This window comes from Bufo gargarizans, chromosome 3 (genome assembly GCF_014858855.1).
Source record: "Bufo gargarizans isolate SCDJY-AF-19 chromosome 3, ASM1485885v1, whole genome shotgun sequence".
Classification (NCBI taxonomy): domain Eukaryota; kingdom Metazoa; phylum Chordata; class Amphibia; order Anura; family Bufonidae; genus Bufo; species Bufo gargarizans.
The window spans coordinates 140661409-140675076 of NC_058082.1; the positions used below are offsets into that span (position 1 = coordinate 140661409).

At 44.2% G+C, this 13668-nt stretch overlaps 1 protein-coding gene across 4 annotated transcripts in view; it reads right to left on the reverse strand.

Annotated features, from left to right (window-relative positions):
• DIAPH3 (diaphanous related formin 3) overlaps window positions 1–13668 on the reverse strand; it is a 682618-nt gene that overhangs the window by 317968 nt on the left and 350982 nt on the right. For all 4 annotated transcript variants that reach the window (XM_044286187.1, XM_044286189.1, XM_044286188.1 and 1 more), the window contains one exon: window positions 11610–11711. In XM_044286187.1, the coding sequence (XP_044142122.1) occupies window positions 11610–11711 (102 nt within the window). The remainder of the gene's footprint in view (window positions 1–11609; window positions 11712–13668) is intronic.

The following is a 13668-nucleotide window of genomic DNA, read 5'->3' on the forward strand; positions in this document are numbered from 1 at the left end:
AGCGCCTCTGAAAATCCCCTACCTTGTCACCTTCCTCCTCCTCTTCCCTAACCAGAAGCAGGACATCTTAATGACATTTCACGACTTATTGATATATCACAGGGAAATGAGAAATGAATGGTGGCAGCAGGAAACACTTCATTACTTTGACTTCATGTTAAATAACAACAATGATAATAACGAATAAGCACCGAAAAGGTCTCTAAAATGCCACAAACCATATCTGGGCATAAACTATGTCTATAAGGACTCTTCTACGAGTGCACTCATAAAAGTAGCATTAGAGGCTATACAGTCTATAGTGCAATATATTCTGAGCATCATCATCTAAATAATACAGTATTATCCCCATCTCAGTGCATCATTTCATTCTACTTAGCATCAAAGATGCAAACGACATCTAATATTTCTGAGAATTTTGCAACAGTTCTGGGCTAGTCTTTAGCCTGGTCCGGTTTTGTCAGACCTATCTCACATCAAATAGTGGTCCCTGCAGCCTTGCTGAATATTTACAACTGTATATATTAATATAATTAATTATACTAGAGCCATGCCAACATATGCAGCTTTAAAAACGAGTAAGAAAACTATTAGCTGAGTACGCGGTTAGGCAGGATGCCCAAGCTCCTTAAAGAGACCAATCCGGTATAAAGACTTATGGCAGAGTATCGGGAACAAGCGTTCCTAGGAATGCTCGGCCCTGATGTTTAGGTTTGACATTTTGTACTGTCCAATTACCGTAGATATCCTCCACATTAGTCAATGGGTAAATATGGTACAAGAAAAGATAGAATGACTGTAGAAGGGTTAGAAAGGAAAGGAAGAACCCAAGGCAAGAAGAAGTGATGGGGAAGTTCTCAATGAATTGAGGAATGAATTGAGGTGATGGGTGAATGAACTGAGAAAACATCATTCTGGGCATTAGTAGGGTCATTCATCATAAGAGCTATAAACACTGCTGTACCTGGGCCTGATAATCGGAATAAAGCTTCATCTCTGGAAAAGAACTGAGGCTTGCTTGTTCTGGATTTCTACCTAGCAGTAGTAAAGAAGCGGACCCAACAATCACCTCTGGATCTGAACGGAGTTACTATAATATACCATAGTCTCTGGGTTTCTGCTGTTTCAGACAGCAGGCACCCGAGGCTAAATTTTAAAGGGAGTCTGTCACCTCCATATGGCCATATACAGTGCTTACATGGCTCTGTAGCACACCCATACAGGATTGTAACTGTACCTTTGTTCTGTTCTTTAGACTTGCACCAGCAGGAAAAACTGAGTTTAATTCATAAGCAAATGAGAACTCGCAAGTGCCCAGGGGCGGCGTTCAGTGTGTAGGAGCCCAGACTGCTCTGGCTTTTTTTCACTTTACTCCTCCCCTAGCCTCTGCCTTTGCCCGCCCTCCAAGTCCGGACCTATCGATGAGGCAAGAGACTTGGAGGGCGGGCAAAGGCAGAGGCTGGGGGGGAGTAAAGTGAAAAGAAGGCAGAGTAGCCTGGGCACCTACACACTGAACGCCGCCCCTTGCGAGTGCTCATTTGCATATGAATTAAACATTCTTTTTCGTGCTTGTGCAAGTCTAAAGAAAAGAACAAAGGTACCATTACAATCCTGTATAGGTGTGCTACAGAGCCATGTAAGCACTGTATATGGCCATATGGAGGTGACAGGCTCCCTTTCAAAAACAGACTTCTGTTGTGCATGTATGGCGTTGGTACTGAAGGGGTTAACTAGCCAGAACCTGAAAGTTGGCTATACACTTCAAGCAGCTGTCAGATGTTCTGTCGACAGCAACTTATTGGCTGAGGTGGGTCAATGCGGCAGCCAGTTATTGGTTGAGCAGTCATTTACAGTATATAAAGAGGGGGCAAGAAGTAGAGAATGGAGGGAAATCAGAGTAGGGTGGAAGGGCAGTAAGGGGAGCACGATTTATTTACCATTTAATACTATTCTGAGCCTTTTAAAAGAAAAAAAGAAAAGTTTTAAGGGTGCACTTGCGTTGCAGGATTTCGGCAGGCAGTTCCCCCGGGAATCTGTATGCAAACGGATACCATTAGTAGACGGATCCAGATGCGGATGCATCTCACAAATGAATTGCAATACCGATCAGTCTCTCCGGTATTTATCTTTTCCAAATTTTAACCACCTCAGCCCCCCTAGCTTAAACACCCTTAATGACCAGAACACGTTTTACAATTCTGCACTACACTACTTTCATGGTTTATTGCTCGGTCATGCAACTTACCACCCAAATTAATTTTACCTCCTTTTCTTCTCACTAATAGAGCTTTCATTTGGTGGTATTTCATTGCTGCTGACATTTTTACTTTTTTTGTTATTAATCAAAATTTACCGAAATTTTTGCAAAAAAAAAAAAAGACATTTTTCACTTTCATTATTTTTTTTTAAACTACATTTCTATATAAATAAAATAAAAAGAATTTGCGTATATTTATTGGTTTGGGTAAAAGTTATAGCGTTTACAAACTATGGTACAAAAATGTGAATTTCCGCATTTTGAAGCAGCTCTGACTTTCTGAGCACCTGTCATGTTTCCTGAGGTTCTACAATGCCCAGACAGTAGAAAACCCCCACAAATAACCCCAATTCAGAAAGTAAACACCCTAAGGTATTCACTGATGGGCATAATGAGTTCATAGAACTTTTTATTTTTTGTCACAAGTTAGCAGAAAATTATGATTATTTTTTTTTTTTCCTTACAAAGTCTCATATTCCACTAACTTGTGACAAAAACTCACTATGCCCATCACGAAATACCTTGGGGTGTCTTCTTTCCAAAATGGAGTCACTTGTGGGGTAGTTATACTGCCCTGGCATTTTAGGGGCCCTAATGTGTAAGAAGTAGTTTGAAATCCAAATGTGTTAAAAATGCCCTGTGAAATCCGAAAGGTGCTCTTTAGAATGTGGGCCCCTTTGCCCACCTAGGCTGCAAAAAAGTGTCATACATGTGGTTCATGGGCATAGTGAGTTCAAAACAGCGTCTAATATACCTGTTAGGGTTTAAAAAAAAATCGCATCTACAGCCTGCCAGCGAACGATCGCCGATGGCAGGCTGTACATCCACTCGCTTACCTGCAGTGCCTGTGTGCGCGCGTTCACAGGAAGTCTCGCGGTATGACGCGTGACTCTACCTGAGACAGCTGCCTCCAGACCGCGATCCTGCGTTAGGCGGTCCGGAGGTGGTTAAAGGCCTACCCATGTGCAGACCGCAACACCGGATCAGTTTTTACAGAACACTTGAGGCCGGCATTAATGCGTTTCAATGTAAAATAATGCCAGAATTTTGGACGGAGAAAATACTGCAGCATGCTGCAGTATTTTCTCTGTCGCAAAACCGTAGTGACTGAACTGAAGACATCCTGATGCATAATGAACGGATTTCTCTCCATCCAGAATGCATTGGGATAAAACTGTTTTTTCCGGTATTGAGCCCCTAGGACGGAACTCAATACCGAAAAAGTTTAACGCAGGTGTGACAGTACCCTAAGAGTCAAGCACTCCACAATCACGCAGTTTAACAGGTCTAAAGACTGAAATATGCGGTGAGCTTACACAGCCAGGATAAATATTCTCATTAAGACAACCCCTTCTCACATGGAATAATAGGATACAGATAAATGAATATCATAGAAAGGAACCTTGGCGAAGGATCTGACTAAGCGAGAAAGAAAGTGTACGGATCATCTATGAAAGAAAAGCTTCCTCTCTGACAGACCATCCCACCCATGTATCACACTCTCAGCACTTCATCTATATAGCTGCCATGTATTATTATATAATGGTTGGCTTGCTGCAACTTTCCACGAAATGACCGCTCCTTGAGCCTGGAGAGCATTTGCCAAATCAGAGCATGCATTAGCTGTAATTAATATTCTAAACTTACGAAAAATCACACATCCACATGCCATGCACTGATCTTTTTCCTCTCAGCATATTTAATAAACTGTACACGCGCCACTTAAAGGGCATCTGTCAGCAGATTTGTACCTATGGAACTGGTTGACCTGCAACATGTGCATTTGGTCCCATGTTCTTATCTGCACATATTGCTCTGAAAAATGAAGTTTTAATATATGAAAATGAGCCCCTAAGACCAACAGGGGCATTTTGCCATTACACCTAGAGACTCTGCTCTCTCTACAACTGCCGAAACCTCTGCACTTTAACAGGGCTAAGCAGGGTGATCATGTTTACACTACTTCGCCCTGTCAAAGTGGAGGGAGTGCAGAGAGAGCTGAGCCTCGAGGTATAACAGCAACATTCCTGTTGCTCCTAGAGGCTCATTCACATTTATTAACCACTTCACATTCGCTCATAGGAAATAAACATCCTATGGGTGGATGTTTATCTCTAAATGGATGTTCTGGAACGTCCATTCAGAGATGTCAGCTGCTCGCAAATCGTGAAGCTGCCGAGCGGGGGGCCCGCTGTCAGTGACAGCAAGGAAAGTTCCCAGGTGGGTCTTGCACAGACCTCGTTCAGTCCTGCACAGAGGCTTTACAGCGCTGTGTAATGCTGTACATCCTCTCTGTCAGCCCCAGTTACAGGAGAAATCAATAGTAAAAAAATAAATAAATAAATTATATATAATAAAAAACTGAAGTTAAATGTTCCCCAGAGGTCTTGTATGACCTTATAAGGGGACGCAAAGTGTAAAATAAAAACAAAAGAAAATAAAGTGCTTTTTTAAAAAAAAGTTTCACATGTAAAAAAAAATATAAAAAAATATAAACAATCCCCAGTCAAAAAATTTTCGTCACCTTACATCACAAAAAGTGCAACTACAAGAAATAAAAAGGTGCATGTCCAACAAAATGGTACCAATAAAACCATCACCTCATCCCGCAAAAAATGAGCCCCTACATAAGAAAACTGCAACACCAAGCGATCAAAAAGGTGTATGCCCTCCAAAATAGTAGCAATCAAACCATCACTTCACCCCACAAAAAATGAGACGCTACCTAAGACAATTGGTTAAAAATTTAAAAAGCTACGGCTCTCAGACTATGGAGACACAAACATTTTTTGGGTTTATTGTGTAAAACTTAAATAAATAAGTATACATATTAGGTATTATCACATCCGCAACGATCAGCTCTATAAAAATGTCATGTGAACGCTGTAAAAATAAATGAAAACTGCTAAAATAAAAATAAAAATTTGGTCACCCAAAGTACAATAATGAATGATCAAAAAAATCATATGTACCCCAAAAGGGTACCAATAGAAACGTCACCTCTGCAAAAAACGAGCCCCTGCACAAGATGATTGGCAGAAAATTTTTAAAAATATAGCATTCAGAAAATGGAGACAAATTTTTTTTTTTTTCAAAAATGCTTTAAATATGTAAAACTGAAACAAACAAAGTAGACACATTTTATATCATTGCATCTGTAACAACCTGCTCTATAAAAATAGCACATGATCTACCCGGTCAGATGAATGTTGTAAAAAATAAAAACAGTGCCAAAACAGCCATTTTTGGGTTACCTTGCCTCACAAAAAACGCAATATAGAGCAATTAAAAATATGTACCCCAAAATAGTACCAATAAAACTGGCACCTTATCCCCTAGTTTCCAAAATGGGGTCACTTTTTGGCAGTTTCTACTGTAAGGGTGCATCAGGGGGGCTTCAAATGGGACATGGCATCTAAAAACCAGTTCAGCAAAAAGGAGATTTTTGTATAACTTACCAGTAAAATCTCATTCTCACAATTCATTAGGGGACAAAGGAACTGTGGGTATAGCCATGTCCCCTAGGAGGCGTTGACACTAGTAAAAGCTGTTAGCTCCTCCCCTGGCAGTTATACCCCCTCCAGCCTGGAGAGAGAGCTTTTTTTTATGTAGAAGCAAGCCAACCAAAGAAAAACACATGGAACACCAACCATGTCAAAGGACCCAACGGGGTTCTAACCAGCAACAGCCACAACTGTGGCCGGACAACAGTACTGGGTGGGTGCTGTGTCCCCCAATGAAGAGCGAGAAAGAGATTTTACTGGCAAGTTATACAAAAATCTCCTTTTCTCACCCATATTCATTGAGGGACACAGGAACCGTGGGACGTCCAAAAGCAGTCCACAGGAAGAGAAAAAAAACACAGACCCATGGAAGCAAGCATCCCTGCAGGCATCTAAAAACTCCTGCAAGACCACGCGGCCCAAAGCAGCGACCGCCGATGCATAAGTATGCACCTGGTAATTTTTTGTGAACATGTGTAAGGAGGACCAGTAGCCACCTTACACAACTGTGCAGCGCTATTCCTCCAAGCCCAAGAAATTGCCCAACACTGTGGTGGTGTGCGCCGTGACACCTATTGGCGGAACCCTGCTCCGGGCACGGTATGCTTCAGCACTTGCAGACCGGATCCAACGCGCAATCGCCACCTTGGAGGCCGCCAATCCCTAGCGAGGACCCTCTGGAAGACAAAAAGGGGTCCCGTACGCCGGAAGGGACTGGAGGCTGTCAATAATGATTAGAGCTCTGACAATGTCCAATAATGTAACTCCCTTCCGTAGGGTGTGAACTATATTCAGATCCCAAGGCGGTAAGGACGGTACGGAGGAACCGTATGTGCCACTACCTGAAGGAAGGTTTCCATGGGCACCAGAGGACGCTGAAAAGCTGCCCCAGGACAGAAGCGCCAACACCTGACCCATCAAGGAACTAAGGGCTAAACCAAGGTCCAACCCTGATTGTAGAAAGGATAGGACCGAGGGGAGAGAAAAAAAAAAAAGCAGAGTGAGGAGATGTCCTGGCTTTCACAGAAGCCCAGGAAGGACCTCCAGGTCCCATAATAGATCCTGGGCAAAGCAGGCTTCCTGGCCTGAATCATAGTGCGGATGACATCCGCCGAAAATCCTCTCCACGTCAGAATGGCGGTTTCAATAGCTACACCATCATCTAAATGCTGATGTAAGACCGGACCCTGTGAAAGAAGGTCCCCGCCTGAGGAGGAAGCCAGGCAAGGGGAATCACACTGTATTGCTAACCCCATACCCCAGCAGAGGAGGGGGCCTGCAGAGGCCACCGAATTAAGTGCTAAAAGAGTCCACCGCCTGATGAAAGAGCTGTGCAATAAGAACCCAAGTATGTAGTGGTAATGCAATACCGCTCCCACAGTAGTAACCAGCGCTTGCCCAGTCAGCGCAAAACTGAGGGGGAGGCCTGAGACTATCCGTAGAAGCCACGTACCATACTGCCCCAGTTACATAGAGCCAACCTTAAAAACTCTACCTGGAAGGGCGCTGAACAGGCACAACTGCAAAGCTAGCGACAGGGTAGGACCCCTACCTGAGGGGGATGTCCCACTGCAGCGACCACGAACTCGAGCATTAGCGAAAAGCTGCACCTGTGGAGGAGAACAAGCTGTAGAAGCTAAACCAGAGTGCCAGCATAACCACTTTCCCACAGAAGGGGGAGTGGTGGATAGAGAATACGGAGTCCGTGAACACTCGACTCGCTGGAACGTACTCACCATATATGTGCAATGGTGTACGCACTACGTATTGATGCAGACTATATCATGACCGACTAACAATGGAGGCTCATGGAGATAAGGGGTCTCTAGGACACATAAGTGATGCCCCCTGCCCAAAAGTAGCACCAAAAAGAAAAGGATACAATGAAGAATAGCCACCGTATCCACTGGCGGCACCCATATACCACTAGAGAAAGAGTACTGGGCACCCGCGGGTACCATGCCACACCCCCTTGTGAAATAAGCGAAGGCACCTAGAGCCGTGGCGCAGTTGAATTGCAGCATCCGAAGATGTTTAGTTATTCCCCTGCTAGTGGATCACTTGTGGAAGGGGGTAATGCAACAGGAAGCATGGTGATGTGCAACACTCCGCCTATGGAAGTGCGGCAGTCGGACAGTATCCAATGGTGGTGCAATTACCCTACCTATGGAATGTGGAATGCATACGGCCAGTACTTAAGCCAATGGTAGGGAAAATACTACACCTATGAAGTGGGTTAATGCGGCGAGAACTAGTGCATATGGCGAGTCCTGTACCCAGTGGGAGTGCAATTAATGCACCAAAAGGGGATAATGCATATAGCACATATTGCAGCCAGTGATAATGTAAATGCGCCACCTAAGGGGCTAATGCATACGACAGGTACTGAACCCAGTGGAGATGCAATTCCGCCACCTACAGAAGGGAGAAAATATACGCCCAGCACTGAAACCAGTGTTACTATACTTAGTCCACCTGTTGCAGGGGACAATGTATAAGGCAAGTACTGTATCCCGAAGTAGTGCAAGTACTCCGCCTATGGAAGGGTGACAAGTACTGCTGGCCACCGTAGAAGCAATCTTGGGAGATTGCTTCGGATTTATGTCGGGGTCTGAATCAGCTATTCTCACCCCCCCAATCCCCCGGAGGGACACTCTCCTGTGCGGGAGGGTGTCTCTGAGCATGACCCAGGGAGGAAGGGTCGGGTTGCGAGGAGAAAAGATGTGCTGTGGTCCGCTCGCACGTAGGTCTACCCCTCAGAATCTCGCCCCTGGCAGCTGCGGATTGCGCAGGTGGAGACTTATCAACCAAACTACCCAGCGGGTAGAATGGGAACTTCTAGAGGTCTCTTCACCGGATTGTGCAGGCGGTGCATTATAAAACGACTCTGGAGGGTGGATTGCACAGGTGGAGAATTATCAACCAAACGACCAGGGAGGGTGGATTGGGAAGGTCAGAGGTCCTTAATTGAATTACGCCGGCTGAGAATTATCAACCAAACGACCCATGAGGGTGGATTGGTAATGTCCCAGTGTGATACCACCAAACAGGGTGGTCCTGCGGTAGTGAGATGCCGGCCTCAAGCGCACAAGAGGCAGGAAAAGGTTGAGTTTCTCCACATTACTAAACTTGCACTAGGAGTGATCCCCAGATATGCCGGCCTAAGAGGAGGCTGGGCAGAAAGGGTTAAGGCCATTTGAGGACCGGGGGCGGAGCTCAGCTCACAGGGGGAAGTAGGGCGGGAAGAATTTGCGCCAGAGTGCGCCCCCTATGTGCTGTTGTCCCAGCTTAGAGGACAACAAGAGGGGGAGTGGAGTGAAGGGAATGACAAGCTGATGGCTTCAGGGGTGCTGGGAATGACCCCAGAGGTGCTGGGAATGGCTTTAGGAGTGCTGAGCTACGCTGAAGCCCTGTGCTGTTGAAGACCATTGCCACCAAGAGGGAGGGAGGGAGAGACCAAATGACCCAGGAGGGTTAACATACTTACCTAGTCCCCTGTACTCACCTCATCTTCATTCTCTTCTCTTCCCTGCCGCCACCCTTCTATTTTCAAGCAGGGTCACCCCTTCAGCTACTGGCACCGTAGTGGCAGGACGCTGGTAAAGGGGCTTGGATGGGTAACCCTTCTGCTGGTGGGATGCAGGGGGGCGAGGCTGCCCTGGTCCACCTTTTCTTCTTGTAGGGAAGGAGGCAGCGTGGCGAACCAACGCTGGCGTGCTACCCCGGGAGAACAGGGAACCTAGGCGACCACTGTTTCCCATCTGAAAAAGGAGGAAGGAAAATAAGAAACTAAAATTAAAAGTCTTCAGGAGCTACTAGTGTCAACGCTTCCTAGAGGACATAGCTATACCCACGGTTCCTGTGTCCTCCAATGAATATGGGCGAGAAATCTGCCTTCCAAGAACCATACGGCGCTCCTTTTCTTCTGCGCCCTGCCGTGTGCGCTTACATCAGTTTACAACCACATGTGGGGTGTTTCCGTAAACTGCAGAATTAGGGTAATAAATATTGAGTTCTGTTTGGCTGTTAACCGTCGATGTGTTAAAGAAAAAAATTTATTAAAATGGAAAATCTGTCAAAGTAAAATTTAGAAAGGTCATCTCCATTTTCCTTTAATTCTTGTGGAACACCTAAAGGGTTAACATATGGGGAATGTTAAGTAATAAATATTGTATGAGGTATAATTTTCTGTTTTAAAAGCAGAGAAATTGAAACTTTGAAAATTGCAAATTTTTCAAAATTTGGGGTAAATTTTTGATTATTTTTATAAATAAAGGTGAAATATATAGACTCAAATTTACCACAGTCATGAAGTACAATGTGTCATGAGAAAACAGTCTGAGAATGGATTGGATAAGTAAAAGTGTTTCAAAGTTATTACCACATAAAGTGACACGTCAAATTTGCTAAATTAGGCTCTGTCAGGAAGGGGGTAAATGGCCCGGATGTGAAGTCATTAATAAATCATTTTTCTCAGCAATGCGGCACACATGAACATGGGACCAACACAGATGCTTTCATCCGCCAAGCATACATGCAACAGGTACAAATCTACTGACAGATGCCCTTTAATACACTTTTTGATCAAAATGCATAGGCCCGCTCCCCATGAACCAGGTGTTTGTAATTAGCAGGAGACTGCCCAAGGGTTAATAGCTACTTGGTATCAGTTCAGTTTCTGAGACCACATGTAATGGGGAGCTTCTTGAGAGCTGTTCACATGGGCAGTGCTGAATAGTTGTGGTTGCTGCTGTGCAAAAAGGGGGATTAGCTGTACAGCAAGGGTGCTGTTGGCGGGCGTCATCTATGGGTGTGGTGTTGGTGCGGCAGTGGTCACTGTGCAATTCTGCGCCAATTTAGTACAGGGACCTATTCGAAAGTGGCTTGTGTATAGTACAATAATTATGAACACGACGTCCATGCTTTTTCTTTACTTTAGAATATGAATTACATTTAATCAAACTGAACAACGGCTTGTATGTTACTTCTGATAGTCAACCAATGCATCTGACTTTGTTTAGGCCAGAATATAAAAACAGCGCCAGAACCAGAAGGTTAAATCCTCGTAGACAATGTAAGTCAGGCATGTCCAAACTGCGGCCCTCCAGCTGTTGCAAAACTACAACTCCCAGCATTCCCTAATAGCTGTAAGCTATCCAGGCATGCTGGGATTTGTAGTTTTGGAACAGCTGGAGGGCCGCAGTTTGGACATGCCTGATGTAAGTTAACATCCAAATAAAAAGTAGATGGAAAAAGTAATCTATTGTCTGTGACCTTCGGGCTCCAGGTCTGAATCCAGAGTTCCTACCATTGTACGAAGCATACAATAGTCCATGATAGTACAATCACCCTATAAACTGCAGCAAACAAAGAAATCATTGTCTTCTAAACTGTAATATCTCAGGGACAAGTACTATCTACAATACCACACAGGCTTTTTGCAGATTTGCCGAGGACAATGCCTCATACCCTGGATGTGTTCAGTACTTCAGGAGAAAAGCAGAAAGAATTATTTTCTTCAAGACTCATTTATTGAAACTTACTTTTGTACATTTCCCAGTCATAATGACATAATTTTAGAAATACAACTGTACATAAATTCTAGCCACTGTGACCTTTTAGCTGAAAACCATTTATGGGAATTAGCACAGATAATACTGTATATCTCAACACCTTTTATCTCATAGCTATAAAAAGCTGTCTAGTTCTGGAGTGGATTTACATCTCCTTCATCCTCAGCTAAACCTATTCAGCTTGATAGAGTCACAAATGCAATTTTGTCATCCAACAATTCATTTTAAATGGAAAACTGGATAAAACAGACTGAATAAGCTTTAAAACATACTCACCACAACACCAAACTGCTCGGGCTCTGACAGGCTGCAGTATTCGCCTTTCAGTTTGGCCAATGCCGTTAACTGAGTTTGTTCAGGCATATTTTTTATTAGATTCTACAAGAACAAAAGAATAGTTCACGTTAAAGAGTATTCTCATCACAGACATTTATGGCATATCCATAGAATACAATCTTAAGCGTGTGATAGCCGAGGGTCCCACCTCTAAAACCTGGATCCCTCAACCCCATCTTGCCTCAGCAGATCCTACTCGCTGCTGGGCCCAGATTACAAGTGATGGTTTGGTGATTAGGTTTCATGTTGTAACAACCTTTTCTTATTCTCAGTATCTGGGCTGTCTTCGCTCACTCCAAGACCATCCATCTCTGATCCCATATTTGATGTCGGTCTTAAAAAATAATGTTTAACCAACGTTGAGCTATTATTTTTCAACTCTTCCTTACAACTAGCTCTCTGTAGGGATCGACCGATATTGATTTTTTAGGGCCGATACCGATAATTTGTGAACTTTCAGGCCGATAGCCGATAATTTATACCGATATTCTGGGAATTTTCATTTTTGAAAAAAAATAAAAAATTCCCACAAATCTGCTGAAAATTAATGTTTATTGTTAATGTTTATTTTTTTTTGTAAATCTTTCTTTTTCATTTATATTTAATATTTTGGTGTTTTTATTATTTTTTTTGTAACTTTTTTTTTTAAACTAACTTTTAGCCCCCTTAGGGACTAGAACCCTTGTCCTATTCACCCTGATAGAGATCTATCAGGGTGAATAGGAGCTCACACTGTCCCTGCTGCTGTGTGCTTTGTGCACACAGCAGCATGGAGCTTATCATGGCAGCCAGGGCTTCAATAGCGTCCTGGCTGCCATGGTAACCGATCAGAGCCCCAGCATTACACTGCTGGGGCTCCGATCGGAGGAGCAAGGGAGAGGGAATCCTGTGGGGGGGGGGGGGGGGGCGCACTGCGACTGGGGTGGGGGGGCCCTATGCGCCACCACTGGGGTGGGGGGCGCACTGTGCCACCAATATCTGATACTGGGGGGGCTTGGGGGGGGCGCACTGCGCCACCAATGAAGCTTAATCCCACATTTATTCATATACAGGAGGCGGGAGCTGGCTGCAGGATCACATAGCCTGCTCCCGACCTCTATGAGCAGTAGCTGCGATCCGCGGCACCTGAGGAGTTAACTACCGCAGATCGCAGCTACAGCTCATAAAGGCCGGGAGCCGGCTATGTGATCCTGCAGCTCCCGCCTCCTGTATATGAATGAATGATAGATTAATCTTCATTGGTGGAGCAGTGGCCATAGCTCCTCCCCTCCTCCTGTCCCCTGTCCTTACATTGGCGGCAGCGGCAGGAGCAGCACAGGGGGAGGAGACACTGCTCCTTCTCCCCTGTGCTGCTAAGGGGAACACAGAGAGCGCTGTCAGCAGCGCGATCTGTGTTCCCCATACACTATCGGAATATCGGCAAAATAGATGCCGATACCGATAGTGTTCAAAATCCTGAATATCGGCCGATAATATCGGTAAATCCGATAATCGGTCGATCCCTAGCTCTCTGTTCTTTTCCTTTAAGTTCTTTGTATCCCTTTTTTACGTGCCCTTACATCACTTTTAATGAGCACGTCACTCAATGTTCTCTCCTTCCAATAAGCAAATACTGGACTCATTTTAAAATGTATAACACTTCCTTCAACAGATCCCTAGATTTCAGAACATTACTCTTCACTATAGAGGCATGCCTATCATATGTCGGTATTAAGACAAAACAATCTATTTTGGTATCCCATTGATGTCCTCTTCTGACATCACACTTTTCTAACTTCACGACCCACATTATCCACCATCTTACTCAGATAGCCCCAATCTATGAATTTTGTATTCAACATAACTCAAAGATGCTCATCCTCCTCATCTGTGCTGGCTATTTATCTTGCTTGCACAAACTGAATTCTTGGTACTCTCTGGAAGACGGATTTGTATATAATGTGGTAACAAAACCACTCTTATTTTTCTCAGTTCTACATTCAAAAAATTACTTACCTGG